At 33.3% G+C, this 16,473-nt stretch overlaps 1 protein-coding gene across 6 annotated transcripts in view; it reads left to right on the top strand.

The window, feature by feature from the left end:
- Positions 1–16,473, top strand: part of LRBA (LPS responsive beige-like anchor protein) — a 687,888-nt gene that overhangs the window by 538,240 nt on the left and 133,175 nt on the right. For all 6 annotated transcript variants that reach the window (XM_057725704.1, XM_057725703.1, XM_057725702.1 and 3 more), the window contains one exon: positions 4,123–4,275. In XM_057725704.1, coding sequence (XP_057581687.1) covers positions 4,123–4,275 — 153 coding nt within the window. The remainder of the gene's footprint in view (positions 1–4,122; positions 4,276–16,473) is intronic.

The following is a 16,473-nucleotide window of genomic DNA, read 5'->3' as shown; positions in this document are numbered from 1 at the left end:
TATCACTCTTCATACCTACCTAAGGCTTATATCAAATAATCAATTAAATAATGGAAACTTTTAAAAAACTTTGCTCTACTCATACTGAATTGTCTCTACCATTTTGTTTCATAGAAACAATTTTCAGTGAATATATTGGTAACTTTTTATCATTTAAATGCGGTTGACTCTTGAACAACACAGGTTTGAAGTGCACAAGTACACTTATATGTGGATTTTTTTTTTAAATAGTAAATACTATAGTACTGTCTAAGGTAGGTTGAATCGTGGATTTAGAACCAACCATGTGGGTTACAGAGGAGCTGCAGATAAGGAGGCCAACTATAAATTACATTCAGATTTTTGACTGGGTGGAAGGTAGGCACCCCAACCCCAGTGTTGTTTGTGTCAATTGTATATATAAATTCATAACCACTACTCAAGTGTATAAGAAATGTCCTAATTTGAATTCAAATCTTCTTCATAGTAGGCTAGTTAGGAAATTCATTCACAGTCATTAGATGGGTAGGGCACGGACTGCCTTTTCCCAGGGCTTGAATGAGATCCAGGCTTATGTAGTACCTAGAAAATTGGCTCTCACATCTTCATTTCATCTTGTTCGCTAGTAATGTCCTCATTGTCTAGGACACATGGTCTTTTGGAAGCTGGCAGCAGATGCGAAAAGCCCTGGTGCCATCGGACTAGCTTCCCTAAGTGCACCATCATGAAGCCATTGTGTAGAGATGGGCAGACTTTTCTCTATGTAAGGATGCTTGGCTGAAGGAAAGGAGAAGCAGAAATCCAACCTGTACTACACTCACCAAACTGAGTTCTCGTGGGGCTGAACTAGCCCAGAAGGATTGCTCTTTTTCTAACTCATATGGAGGCACTATATGGAGTAGTAGGGATCTTGATTACTACTTACCATCCCCTGGGTTCCAGCCCAACCTCTTCAACTCCTTTCCTTCCCCTCAGGCTGAAGGAAAGCTGCCTATAGATTTTGAGAAACTTGGTTCCCTAATCCTGGAGAAAATCTCTCTCTTCTTTGGTTTTTGTCTTTTTAAATATAAAAAAACCTTTGACACTGCTTCTCCTGGACATTTTACATAGTCTCCTGTTTGCTTAGACTTTCAGAAAGGACAGAAAAAGAGATGTCTTTGGGAGGCCTCTGCTCTGGATCCTGCAGATATATCTGGAAATGCTTGACAACTCTCTTGAAATTGGAGAGGTTTATGGGGTGGGAGTTTGGGAGGTAAAAAACAAAGAAGCAAAACACAAAATTCCTATCTTGATAAACTTCAAGTGAGATATAAAGCTTACTTTTTAATTAATAAAGTTTAGAAATATTTTTATAATGTCCACTATACAAAATTACAGGGTATCTATCTTTAGTAGGAAATTACAAATAAAATCTATGGTAGTTCTGGAAATTGATAAGTTATTACCTCCCTCCCAGCATTCTAGAAATTATACAACTGAAAGTTTAACGTGGTCCAGTAAGACTTAAAATTGCTTTCTTCATATCTTTTATTAAAAATGTCTTATTTGTTTTTTATGTGTAATTTTGCTTCATTTAATTTTGAGTTTAACTGAGTTTATATTTAGGGTAAGCTGTCAGTATTAAAGAAAATAGATTCATAATAAATTTCTATGTTTAAATAAAGTAGCCAGGAACAAGATATATTTCTGTTAACTGAATTTAGAACTTGTAAAAGAACCAGTGAAGAGCATTTTTGTTTTGAGCAAATATATTTTTGTCAGTTTATTTAGCTAGATAAAATGATAGATATAGAAGACAGAAAAACATGTACAAAATCCTAAGAACTTTGGTGCTAAGAAGAATTAAAGACTTTATTTTTATGAAAATTGCTATGAAAATTCACTTGTTCCCTTTCTGCTTTCTAGGTATGGTCTCAAGAAAGAATATATTTTTTGTATATTTTTACTATGCAGTATGTATCTCTGATTTGTAATGCAGATGACTGATCTCCCAAATTGAACACTTGGGAAAAACGTAGCATCTGAAATTCAGCCATTATAATTGTTCTGATTCCTAAGAGAATTATTACATAGACGCATACTGAGTATAACAGGCGAGGGAAGGACAACATCCTCTGATCATGAGAGCATTGAAGTGAGCATAAGGGTGGGCAGGTATTTTTGAAATTTAAAGCGTTAAATCATAAGTATTTAATTAAATCAAAACACTGCTTTTGATTTTCAATACACAAGGAAGGCATGGTCTTCCATTACTATTGTAGCACAAGACTTGGCAATAGTAACATTCCTCTTTATTAGCGCAAGTATCACGGAGTCAAAATAAGAGATTTGGGGAAATTTTCTCAAACTTGGGATTTATTGAATGCATACTTCAGCAAATTGATAGTTATAAAGGGACTTATATTTATATAAGAGTAAATAGCAATTATGGCATATTTAAAAAAGTCTTCCTTTTTAATTTTAGTAAATAATAAAGATATATGTGTAGTATATGTACATATATATGAATAAAATATTTTTCTCAGGAGAACCAGTTTCCTTATCATGGGAGAATGAAAAGTTTTTGTTTACTTTTTAAAAAAAAATTGCTTAGAATATATGTTAAAAACATTTAAAATGTTTAGCGATGTATATATTGTGTAAGTAGAACCCATGCTCATTTGATGGTTAATTTAAGGACACAGGCTTTTAGAGTTAAATCTTGATCTAAGTTCCAAATTTGTCATAAATCAGCTCCGTAACCTTGGGCAAATTACTTAACTTTTTTTAGCCTTAGTTAAGTTTTTAAATGGAGATGATACCTTACCTTGTAAAGTTATGAAGATTAAATATGATAAGTTGTGAAGATTAAATGTAATGTTTATTAAGAATTTATTTTAGTGCTTGACTCATCTCATGCAATAAGTGTTATTTAGCTCAAAGAAATTGAATATAGCTTTTTGTTGCATAAAATAACACGTCTTTTGTCAATTAGACTTATATGCATTATTTTGGAGAAGAGAATCTTAAAATTTTTGTATCACCACCGAAGCATTTCATTTACACTTAAACTTTTAACAGGATTCTTCCTTTAAGAAATTTTTTTTGTTGTTCAGTTTAAATGTTTTTCAAGTCAATGATTAGGTGGTTGTCAGGCATTTAAAAGACAAGCTTATTTCTACCCTGCTTAGTTAATTATTGTGATTGTAAACAAAGGATGTACAATTCAAAGTCAAGCAACATTTCACATGGATGATGGAGGTGATAATAGCTTAATTCCTGCTGATTTTTTTTAACTTTGCTCTAGTGAGTTCATACTGACCTTGTCCAAAATCTGATGACCTTCCTATTTTACTCAGCCATTTGGAAAGCTTGGCCTGCCATAGCTGGCCCTGAGGGGGTATCTGAAAGACCACTGAGTCACTGACCCATGTCAAGACTGGATTTCAAGTCTGATCTATAGGACCTCTGAAAATAGTTATACATGGGGCTTATTGTACACAAAAACCTAACTGGCTGCATTTTTCTTCTTCTTATGTATCCTGTTAAAGTGTATTTTAAATGTCCTTATTAACGTCATATTTAATTTACTTATTTCTCATGCAGGTCATTTTCTAGGCTAATTATAAATTTTGATCTTTTATCAGAGTTAGTACCTTAAAGCTAAACTTGAGTGTTTTGAAATGTGAGAAAAAAATGTTGTTACACCATGGCTAAACGCAATGAATATCTTCCTGGTTGATGATGGACCAAAGCATTTTAGTGCTTATAAAGATTTTGGGTTTTTTCTGACAAAAATTCCATAGACCTCAAGAAAAAAAAAATCTAGTTTAAGCTGTTGTTATTATTGCAGCATGTTAATCTGTTTATATCTAGTCAGATCTCAAATATTAATCAAAATATTGGTATTTAAGAGTTTTGAGGTTGTAAGACTTGTCCTAAAGGAAAGCATATAACTACCCAGTAAGATGTTATTTAACTTTGGTTGGATGGGATCTGTCTATCTTAATGGAACTTTGTGATAGGGCTTTTATATAAAAAGAGAAAAAATTTTCCTATGTTTATTTTGTTCTTCTTCTGCACAATAGGAAATGATCAGCCCTTTTGCGAATACCTAGTAGTATTCTACAGTTTATAATACGATGTTCTTTTATTTTTATATAGGAGTTGATCCCTGAATTTTATTATCTCCCCGAGATGTTTGTCAACTTCAATAATTATAATCTTGGAGTGATGGATGATGGGACAGTAGTGTCTGATGTTGAACTTCCTCCTTGGGCCAAAACCTCAGAAGAATTTGTTCGCATAAACAGATTGGTAAGATAGTAATCATCTACTCTGTCTGTCATGAGTCTTTTCTCAAAGTATCTTTCAGGCCTTGGTATAATCGTTAACCCTTGCTCTTCTGGACAAAACTATAGTTGATAGAGATAACTGAAAGTGATAATAGTTCATGAATCTCGATATATACTTTATAAAATCTTATTGATGTGAAAGGTATAATGCAAAATTTAAGCTGCTTTTTTAGGAATGCGATGATTTCAGGTGAAAGTTATTAGTGAATATCTTATAGAATTCTATGCTTTTTCAAACATGAGTTTCTTATACCAGGAGAAGAGCATAATTCTGTGTTCCATGTTGGAAAGTCATTGAACATTTTGGTAATAGAAACAAGATTTTCAAATTATATCCTGTATCTATCTTTTGCAGGAAATCTTCATGTAATATTTAGAATATGAAAACTTAAAAACTTAAAAGAGCAGTAATCATTGTGCTTACAAACAATGCTTCAGAATCCTCTCGTGGACTCTTTAATGTCCTCTGTTTTATGGGTTCTGGATTACTATGTGAAAAAGTAATTTGACTTTTCCTTTTTGCCCTTAACTTTCATAAATGCTTGGAATCAGGGAACTTTATTCTCAGTTTTTTAAAATAGTATCTTTATCATATTTCATTTTAAAAATGAAATATACATTGCATTGTGTTTTTAATTTACACTAAAACAGGGAAAATTATTTCATTTTATTTTTCTTGGTGGCATGTCTTACCTTTTCTACCAACAATTATATTTTAATTCTAATTGTATTCTAGATCCTAATTGTAATCCCATCATTACTGAAATTTCACATTTTATATGTACTGGAAGCAATACAGGGGGAGTGGAAAGAACATAGGCTTTGGAGTTAGACCAGTTTTCCTAATCCTGGATAACTCACGTTGCTGGTTATGGGACCTTAGGCGTTTAACCTTTCAGAGTCTTGGTTTCCTCATTGTAATTTGGAAATTATTTGTATAAAATTGTAATTATGTATTAAAATACCTAGAATTTTCTCTGGCTTATAGGAGGCATTTAGGAAATAGCCCCTAACATTATTCTATCACAGTCTTAAGGTACGTGTTACATTTTGGTTTACCTCTTGCATTTTTCGAGGAGCCTGAGACAAAGCTTAGCTCTGAAAGATGTTGAAGGAAATGTCAGACTTTGAAATGTGACAGTTGTCTATGATCATGGGTTTTTCCCCTCTTTGGGGTGCATGGATGTCAATAGAAGGTACAGTCATTCTGCAGTGTTTTGATTTTTTTGTTTTTGTTTTCTCTTTCAATGATTTTCTATGCTTTTAAAACACATTTATTGAGGCATCATTTACATACCATAAAATCCACTTTTTAAAAAGTGCTCAATTCAATCAGTTTTAATAATTTTTTTACAGTTGCATAACCATCACCACAGTCAGCTTACATCACTCCAAAAAGTTTCCTTGTATCTGTTTGCTCCCAATTCTAGTCCCAGGCAACCAATGATTATGTCTCTATAGTTTTGCTTGTTCTGGAAATTTTATATAGATAGAATCCTGCAGTATGTAGTCTTTTTGTACCTGTAGTCTTTCACTTAGCCTGATGTTCTTGAGATTCCTCCATATTGTACATATATCACTAACTTCTTTGCGTTGCTGCATAGTATTCCGTTGCATACATATAACACATTTTGTTTATTTACCAGTTTATGGACATTTGGCTTTTTTCTAGTTTTAGGCTATTAAGAATATTTGCGTATGTCTTATGGATATCTGTTTTCATTTGTCTTGGATAGATTCCTAGGAGTTTAACTGCTGAGTCATATGATAAGAGTACATTTACCATTTTGCATTCCCACCAACATGTGAAGTTTCAATTTGCTATTTCCTTACAAAGACTTGGTATTGTCAGTCTTCTTTATTTTAGCTCTTTCAGTGATTCATTGTGATTTTAATTTGTATTTCCCTAATGACTAATGATGTTGACCATCTTTTCACAGGCTTATTTTCTACTATTACATATTCTTTGGTGAACTATCTATTCAAATCTTTTGCCTGTTTTTTAATTGGGTTGTATGTGTTTTTATTATTTAGTTGTAAGACATCTTTATATATTCTCCATAAAAGTCCTTTATCCAACATATGTTTTGCAGATGTTTTTCTCCTAGTTTGTGGCTTGTATTTTCCTTTTTTAATGGTTCCTTCTAAATCACCATTTTGTATAAATGTTTTTACTATTAGGTAGATATAAAGTAATATTTATATAATATTTGAAAAGTGTAAATAATCATCCCCATTCTTGAGGAATATATCTTTAAGAAAAAAATTAAAATCATGTTCTGATCATTTTGTTATAGAAACATTTTTTTTCTCAATTTAAACTTCCAAGTCTCAAGGGAACCAACTCTATTAATCATTACCACATTTAGTATTATTAAAAATACAAAGAAATTTGTTAATGTGCTTGCTTGCTTTATTTATTTATTCATTTTGGCTGCGTTGGGTCTTTGTTGCTGCCCTTGGGCCTTCTCTAGTTTTGGTGGATGGCGGGACCACTCTTTATTGTGGTGTGGTGGCTTCTCTCGTTGCAGAGTACCGGCTCTGGGTGCGTGGGCTTCAGTAGTTGTGGTGCATGAACTCGGTAGTTGTGGCACACAGGCTTAGTTGCTCCACAACATGTGGGATCTTCCCAAACCAGGGATTGAACCCGTGTCCCCTGCATTGGCAGGTGGATTCTTAACCACTGCACCACCAGGGAAGTCCCATTAATATGTGTTTGCTTTAAAAGAGGTCTAAGAGGCAGAAACATTTGACTAGTTATATTTAAAACTCTTCAACAATATTTTGACAATTAAGAAAATGTAATGGCGTAAAGTAAGGTAAGCCTCTTTCCTGATAGTACCCCTATCCCTGCTGTCACTGCCCTCTCCTCAGAAGAGCCAGGTCTACTTGGAACAAGTCTCCCAAGGGCACCAAGGAAAAGAAGGTGGCAACTTACCAAAGTGTTTTCCAATAAGGTTTTGGTTTTGCCTGCTCGTGTTGTAAACTTAAATATGACTATGAAATTTTATACAAAGTGGTATTTTGTAATACTAACTGCACATTTAATGTAACTTATTATTGAGTCATTAAACATTTGTTCCAGAAACGTCTTCCTATGAGTTTTACAGATGTCTTGATAGGTTTAAGCTCTGAATAAGCTGATATTCTTAACAGAACTCATAAAAATTCCCTGCAAGTTAAATGCAGACATTTTACAGTCAAATATTTACATCTTTGATAATTTAAACTCATAGTTAGGAAAATACTTGATTTTACTTACATATGTTTTTATGAAAGAATTTAATAACTCATTCATTCATTCAAAAATATTTATTATACACCTATGATGAACAAAGTTTTCCTACGGTGCAGTTCATATTGATTCATTTTAAAATTTCCTGTTAACTTTGTATAAGTGACTGAATTATTAGCATGGTATTTTATGTATCTGTTAGCATGTTATCACATAAGGGTTTTATCCTCCTCTTTTTGGTTTCCCTCTTCAAGTCCACAGATTTTATGCAATGATTGTAGCTCATGAAATGCATACTACTTTGATCTGTGACCTTTTTGTGGTGCTAATCGGGTTCCTGATATCATTATACCTTACTCATTAATCATATTTCCTGCAGCCCGTCAGGCAACCAGACAGCACAAGTCCCTGTTTTCAGCCCTCTGTTGGCAGCTTTCTGCTTTTCCAGATTATTACAGACGATATTTTGGCTTCTCATAGCCAGAGCCACATCAAGCTGTGTGTTACAATTAAAGTCAGATGGTCCTCAGGTTGAACAGGGATATAGTGTTGCAGCTGTCTGTCTTCCTGGAACAAACCAGCACTGAGAACAGATGATCTATAGGACAGTGAATAATAACAGATTGTACAGTACTCCATTGGTAGCAGGGGATCACAGATTTAATTAACTGACATACTCATTTTAAGATACCCAGCACGTCTTTTTTAAGCATTTGGTTGCCCAAATATTATTTCAAGGGAATAGACTATTTTTAGTCACGTGCTGTTGATGGTGGACAGTAACGCTACATTTTCTACTTGTGTTAGAGGACTGTAACTACTACCTTACCTAACCATTTTACTCCTTGAGCTTTCTGTAGGTAGTGAAGATCTAAATAAGAATTGGTGAATTGGCTAACGTGTTGAATTTGTATACAGAAGATAATATCCTATGTATTTTAGAAAGAAAACCCTCATAGGTCTGATTGTTCTTTCAGGTATATAAATTACGTTTTCTTTGTTCTGAAGAGTTGGAATCAGGGTAAACCAAAGCAGTCTTAACTACATCCCAGAGATTGGTCTATATTATTTAATATTACCTAGACCAGGAAAAAATTATTCCAAATACTGCTTCAGAAATATAAATGAGAAACAGGCTTTCATACTTTCAAATAATATAAAAATGTGTGAGTTCAGACTGCTCATCATTTATCTCATGATATAATTTCAATGTTATGGACCCATATTATACTGCCTCCTGTAACCCTCTAGTTCTAAGTTGAACAAGAGACAAAGAAAACCATACTCTCAGCAATAATGTTATTTATAAAAGTTTAAAAAAGTTGATGAAGTGCAGCATTTTGTTTTAGCTGTAGGATGTATAATTTATTCAAGTTATAATAATAATAAAAGTAATTTGTTCATTTAACTGGTGCTCACTGAGTTGCCTATCTATGTCCTAGCACTTTAGACTCAGTGAACCAGGCAGACAATACCTCTACTCTTTGGAGGTTACTTCCTTGTTGATAACTTAGGTTGTTGAAATAGAAAGCTTCTCAGAGCTGAGAGGTGACATGAATTTAATAAAGGAAGGCTTCTAATGATGAATTGTCCTGAGGTTACCAGTTAGAATCACATTTGCTTTTATGTATCTTCTGTAGCTTCTGTCTTTCCTACTATTTCATAAAGGTGACATGAGTCGTCACTTGCTTGAGAAAGTAAAGAAAAATAAAATGAGTATGCTGTCTTCTTTCCAGATGATATATGGACAGATTAAAAGTGATTTCATATATTGTTGTCTGAGAGAAAAATAAAAGTTTCATACTTTATTTCACCATCATCCTTGTCTTTTCGTATCTATTGCTAAAATTTAAATCTACTCAGCATAAACCTTCTTAGATTTTATATATGTAAATTAACTAGTTCAACCTTTTCTTTTTCCTTTGAATAGAAAATTTACAATTTTTGAGTGATGAAACTATGACTCTCTTTTCTCTGATGAAGAAGTGCTGTATATGTACATATAGCAAGACTCACAGCTTGAGATGGCTGAATTTGTAGTGATGTAGCAATTAGATTATTGTAATAGCATATTATGTTCTAAATTACCATGTTTAGAAACACTAAGGTTGAGAGGTTTGATTGAGGCTTGAAAGGGGTTGTACTTTTTAGACCTTTATTCATATCCTTGTTTCCATTTTCTGAGGAAATGGCATTCAAAACCCTGTTTCTTAAGAGAGCTGACTAGGCAACATTTTTTTTTTTTTTTTTTGGAATACAAATGCCAGAAGCTAACATGCTTTTTTCATACTGTTCCTTTTCCAATTGCCTGTTCATTTTCCACATTGACAATGATATGGCCAAGAATGTCAATAGTCGTGGTGGTATAGTTGGTAATAATTATTCCCAACTCTGGGCATATCCTTTCCTCTACCTCCCCACTCCCTGCAGTGGTTGGATCTAAATTCCTGGGAAATGGGGCAGATAAATATGAATGATTTAAAAAATATAAAATTATTATTGTTTGGTTTGCTTTTAGTCCTGATATGTAATTTACTGTGAAAATTCTAGTTCAAAATGGACACCTAAATAAGTGGGGGGAAAAAGATATACAGTGTTGATAGATTATTAATTCTTCCCAAATTTATGTATAAATTCAATATAAAAACCAATCCAAGTCCCACTAGGTTTGTTTTATTTTATTGGAATATGGAAATCTGATTGCAAAGGGCCAGTTATAACCACAACCCTTTCTGAGAACAAGAACAGATTTCAGAGGGACTTGCTTTATTATATATCAAGAATTATAGTAAACTGTAGTAATTAGGGAGATTAGGAGAAAGAGACTAATCAAAGCGAACAGACCAGGACATATAAAGAAGTTTCATCTATCATAAAGTTGGTATTACAGGTCTGTGGGGAAAGGAAGGACTTCTCAATTTAGATGCAGAGATAAATAGTAATTGTGTTAGTTTCTTAGGGCTTCCATAACAAAGTACCACAAACTGGGTGGCTTACACAACTGGAATGTATTGTCTTACAGTTCTGGGAGGCTAGATGTCTGAAATCTAAGTGGAGTAGGGTTGGTTCATTCTGAAGGTTGTGGGGGAAGAATCAGTTCTAGGCCTCTTGCTAGCTTATATTTAGCTGTGTTCTCTTCATATCATCCTCCTTCTATGTGTGTCTATCTCTGTGTCCAGATTTTCCCTTTTTTATCAGGACACCAGTTATATTGGATTAGGGACCCAGTCTACTCCAGTATGACTGCATCTTAACATAAATAATTACATACGTAATGGCCCTATTTCCAAAAAAGTTCACATTCTGAGTTACTGGGAAGTTAAGGATTTCAACATATGACTTTGGGGGGATACCATTCAGCCCGTAATAGATATGAATATGGAAAAAAAATAAAGCTGTAATCTTATACCATAAACAAATTAAAGTATATTAAAGCTTTAAAAATAAAGTCAAAAATTAATTAATAATTTAAAAAACAAACCAAAAAGGCAAAATTATAAGCTTTTAGAAGATAATACAGGAGGAATTCTTTGTGAGCTTGGAATAGGGAAAAGTTTTCCAAGCAAAAAACAAAAAATGAAATATGATATATTACATTGATTGACATTTGTATGTTAAACCAACCTTGCATACTGTGAGTATATCAACCTTGGATGATATAAATTCTTTTGATTTATACTATATTTTTGTTGTTAATATTTTGTTGAGAAACTATTATTTTTTTAGGACTTTTGCATCTATATTCATGAGGAATATTTGGGTGTAGTTTTCTTGTGATATCTTTGTATGATTTTAATATTGGGATTTATATTAGTCTCATAGAATGAGATAGAGCCAAATGTTCCCTATTCCTCTATTTTCTGAAAGACTTTTTGAGAGATTGCCATTATTATTATTTCTTCTGTAAATGTTTGATTGGATTCACCACTGAAGCCATCAGGACAATTTTTTTGTTGGGGAGAAGATGTTAAGTTAGCAAATCAATTTTTTACTTGTTATAGGTTTATTCAGATTCTTGATTTTTTTCTTGAATTCAGTTTCAGTAGTTTGTGTCTTTCTAGGCATTTAGTCATTTAACTAAATTGTCTAATTTATTTGTATAAAGTTTTTCATCATATGCCTTATAATCATTTTAATTTCTCTACGGTTGGTAGTGGTATTATCTCATTTATCCCTGATTTTTGGTTGTTTGTATCATTTTATCCCCTTGGTCAGTCTTGCTAACAGTTTGTCAGTTTCATTGATCTTTTCAAAGAACCGACTTTTCATTTCATTTTTTTCTCTATTGTGTTTCTATTTTTTTCCTTTCATTGAATTTGCACTCTAATATTCATTGTTTCATCCTGCTTGCTTTGGATTTGGTTTGGTCTTTTACTAGGTTCTTAATTTGGGAAACTAGTTTCTTTTTCTTTTTATTGAAGTAATTGATTTACAGTGTTGTGTTAATTTCTGCTATACAGCAAAGTGATTCAGTTATACATATATATACATTCTTTTTTAATATTCTTTTCCATTATGGTTCATCACAGGATATTAAATGTAATTCTCTGTACTATACAGTAAGGAAACAAATTTTTCAGTTTGAGTTCTTCCTTCTTTTCTAATATTGGTTTTTACAGCTATAAATTTCTCTTTATGTACTATTTTTGCTACATCTGATAAGTTTTGATATTTTGTTTGCTTATTTTCATTCCTCACAACATTTTCTAATTTCCCATGTGATTTCTTTTTTGACTGATGGATTTTTCAGCAGTATACTGCTTAGTTTCTAAATATTTATGGGTTTTCCAAATTTCCTTCTATTTTTTATTTCTAATTTAATCTCATTGTGATTGGAGAATATACATTATATGATGTCTATTGTTTTAAATGTACTGAGACTCATTTTATGACCTAGTATATGGTCTATGTTAGAGAGTTTTCTGTTTGTTTTTGAAAAGAATGGGTATTCTGCTCTTGTTGACTGTTCTATAGATGTCAGTTGAGCAAGTTTTTATGTTTAAATCTTCTATGTCTTTGCTGATTTTGTTTATGTCTATAAATTTCTGCTAGTTAGATGTTGAAGTTCCCAAATATTATTTTCAGTTCAGTTTTAGCTTCATGTATTTTTGAGTCCTGCTGTTCAAGGTACATGTATTAGTATCCTGTGGCTTCTATAACGAATTACCAAAAAACTTGGTGGCTTAAAACAATCAAAATTTATTCACTTATTGTTCTAGAGGCTGGAAATCCAAAATCAGTGTTACATTTCCTGTAGAAGATCTCTGCCTCTGTCCTCACATTGCCTTCTCCTCTTCTGTCTGTAGTGAAATCTCTTTCCACCTTCTTCTTTATAAGGATACATGTGATTACATTTAGGGCCCTCCCTCATAATTCAGGATGATGCTTACACTGCAAGATCCTTGATTTAATCACATTGCAAAGACCCTCTTCCCATATAAAATACTATTTCCAGGTTCTAGAGGTAGGACTTGATATCTTTTTTTCAAGGTGGGGGCATTTTTCAGCGCTATTTTGCTGAACCTTTTTTTTTCATCATAAATTGTTCCTCTTTGTTTCTAGCAATTTTTTAGTCTGATTTGCTTAATGTTAGTATAGCTGATCCAGCTCTCTTGTGGTTACTGTTTACATGGTACATAGGTTCCCATTCTTTTACTTTCAGCCTACTTTGTGTTTGAATCTAAAGGCTATCTTCCACAGATAGTATATAGTTGGATGGTGTTATTTTCCCAGTCTGATCGTCCCTTCTGTTTTAATGCTATTTTTGATCTGATTGGATTCGTCTGCCATTTTGCTGATTATGTTCTCTAGCCTTGCGTCTTTTTGTTTCTCTGTCCTCCTTTTAAATTTTCTTTTATATTAAAGAGATATTTCTAGTCTACCATTTTATTTCATTAATTTTTTTTTAGCTATTTCTTTTAGTTATTTTCTTAGTCATTGCTCTAGGGACAGAGTGCATCTTAATTTATCACAGTCTACTTCAGATTAATACTAGCTTACTTCCAGAAAAATATAGTGAATGTTCCAACTCAACTTCATTCCCTCCCTCATACTTTGTGCTTTTTTCTTGCATGGTACATCTGTGAAGGTGAGTCAAAAATTACCCGCACTCTGGCTGTAGAATTTATTTCAATTAACTTTTAGAAAAGACAAATGCATCATTTTTCAGCACAGTCTCCTTGCTTTTCAATACACTTTGTCCATATGTCAACAAGCTTTCATATTCCCTCATTTAAAAATGTTTTAGGCTGAGCTGCGAGCCACGAATGCGCCGCTGTCTTCACTTCTTCATCAGAAGTGAATCTTTGTGGGGCTGCTTTCAGGGAAGCAAACAGGTAAAAGTCCAATGGAGCAAGGTCAGGGCTATAGGGAGGATGCTTTAACACTTCAAAACAAAGTTTTTGCAGTGTCGACAGTGTGGGCATATGTGTGCGGATGTGCATATCCTCAGACCACAAAAAATGAATCACTGCTCGCTGCTCTTCTTTCATGCAGATCACAAGTGGGGCATCCATTTTTGCTCACACCGCAGTTACAAATGAACTGATGTAACATGTTCACATCTGCACAGCAGTGACTGGGGAGACAATAGCCTTGAACGGAAAGCACTGATAAGACAGTGTGGCCAACAGAAGTTTTAATATAACCGGAGGGCAGATACTTTTTGATTCACCCTCGTATATATGTTATAAACCTACTCTACAGTGTTATAACTATAGCTTAATGCAATCTTACATCTTCAAAAGAAGTTAAGAGAGGAGGAGAAGGCCTATTAATTTTATTTACGGCTCTACCTTAATAGAAGCATTCCAAAATGAATAGAAGAGTGCCTAGATACTCAGCATCATGCAGGAATGAGATAATTCTCATAAAGAAAAACTCCCATAAAGTTGAAGTTTATACTTTCAAATTCCAATGTTTTCCACCATTTTCCTTGAAAACAAATCTTTTTATGAAATGGATTACATTTCCCTGCCTCTTAAGCAGAGCATAGCCTTTTCTGCAATAATCATTGTTAAATATTAAGGTATTTTTCATGATTTCCTAAAAAGTTGAGATACATAGAGCTTTTTGTTCTTTAGCTAAAATGACCCACATTTTTCTCCCTTCTTTAAGCTTTCCTGTTAGCATTTTAGGATTCTTACCTGTGCCAGCTGTCATTTTTCTCTGTCAGGGTTTCCAGTCTTCTTTTGATCTATTATGTTGTTTTATGAATACGTGGCAAGGTACAAGCTTGAGGGATACCCTCATAACTCCCACTATTAAAGTTAAACCAAACTATACTGTAAAGCTCATAACTTTATCCCTACCACTACCCCGCCCCCTTAAAAATAAATAAATAAATAAATAAAGCGAAATCCTGCAGACAGCTCTTCTCAAAACTCTCATCTTCCTTCAAACTTTTCATAACCCCCCCACCCCACACACCACCTGTAGCCTTCCTACAGCCCATTCTCAATCTGGTTTTGTACACGTGTGACTCACAGGTCATTATTCTTATCCAGTGGAGCTTCTGTGCCTTTTTGTGTATAGAATACTGGTTTCAGTTGTAAACTGTATCTTTTACAGAGGTGTATCTTAAGGTGTGGTGTATGGAAAACATAATCTGTGTCAGTATCTCCTGAGGTACAGTTAATAAATAAGGCACAATTATTTATTTATTCATCAAATGCTTCTTGAGTACCTATTTTGTACTATCCTAATGGCTTAGTGTTGGTAAGGGAAGAAAGGATACAAACCCCCATCCTAACCTCAAAACAGTGGAGAAAAGGTGAACTTTATAATAAATGGTATGGGTTAGCCATATGAAAAAAGATAACCTTAGATTTATTTGTCATACCAGAAACCAAGGACCAGATATCTAAATGTGAAAAGGTGAAACAAATGCTAGAAGAAAACGTTAGTAAATTTCTGTATAACCTGACGATGGGAAAAGCTTTCCCAACTTTGACTGAAAATCCAAAAGCAACAAAAGAACTAATCACTTTGATTGCATAAACACAGATAACTTTCACATACCAAAATGCATCAGAAGCAAAATCAAAAGACATATGACAAACTGAATAAAAATATTTGAGTTTTAAAATGTAGACAAATGTTAGTGAACCTTATTTATAGAGAACTAAAAATTATAGAAAAGTAAACCCAACAATCTAACAGAAAATTGAGCAACAGTTCGCAGGAAAACAAAGGTCAGTGCCCCTTAAATATATGAAAAAATACTCAATTTCACTCATAATAGGAGAAATATAAATTGTACCGAAATTCCATCTTCATCTTTCAGATTGGCAAAATTCAAAAAATTTACCAAGATGCTTTGTTGACAAGGCTGTGGGAAAAGAGACATTCTCCTGTGTTGCTGGTGGGAATGCAAAATGACACACTCCCAATGAAAGGAAGTTTGCTGATCTCTAGCAAAATTACATATTTATTCTTTGATCCAGCTTATGGGTGTCTTTTCCAAACTTACACTGGCCAAAGTAAGAAATGTCATATTCACAAGTGGAATCTATATTTTTTAATGGTTTTGACTTTGAAACTATTAAATGTTTTATATAAATTAAAAAATAAGATCAAAAAGAGGAAAAATGCAATCTCTAGAAATTAAAAAGACTTTGGAATAAGTGACTCTAATAGGTTAAGCATACCCCTACTAGGATATGTGTTATGGACAGAAGAGCCAGAAGACATCTTAAAATTTTTTTTATGAACCTAATAATTAGGTAATATTGGTATATTCCTTTTGAAACTATTATGGGTATATTGTAAATTAAACAAATGAGTGATTGTGTTCATGTCATCAAGATTAAGATTTTTTTTTAATATTTATTTTATTTATTTTTATTTATGGCTGCATTGGGTCTTAGTTGCAGCACATGGGATCTTTGTTGAGGCATGCGGGATCTTTCGTTGCGGCGTGTGAGC

This window comes from Hippopotamus amphibius, chromosome 3 (genome assembly GCF_030028045.1).
Source record: "Hippopotamus amphibius kiboko isolate mHipAmp2 chromosome 3, mHipAmp2.hap2, whole genome shotgun sequence".
Classification (NCBI taxonomy): domain Eukaryota; kingdom Metazoa; phylum Chordata; class Mammalia; order Artiodactyla; family Hippopotamidae; genus Hippopotamus; species Hippopotamus amphibius.
The sequence above is the reverse complement of the archived record's forward strand: the minus strand, read 5'-3'. Positions and strand labels throughout refer to the sequence as shown.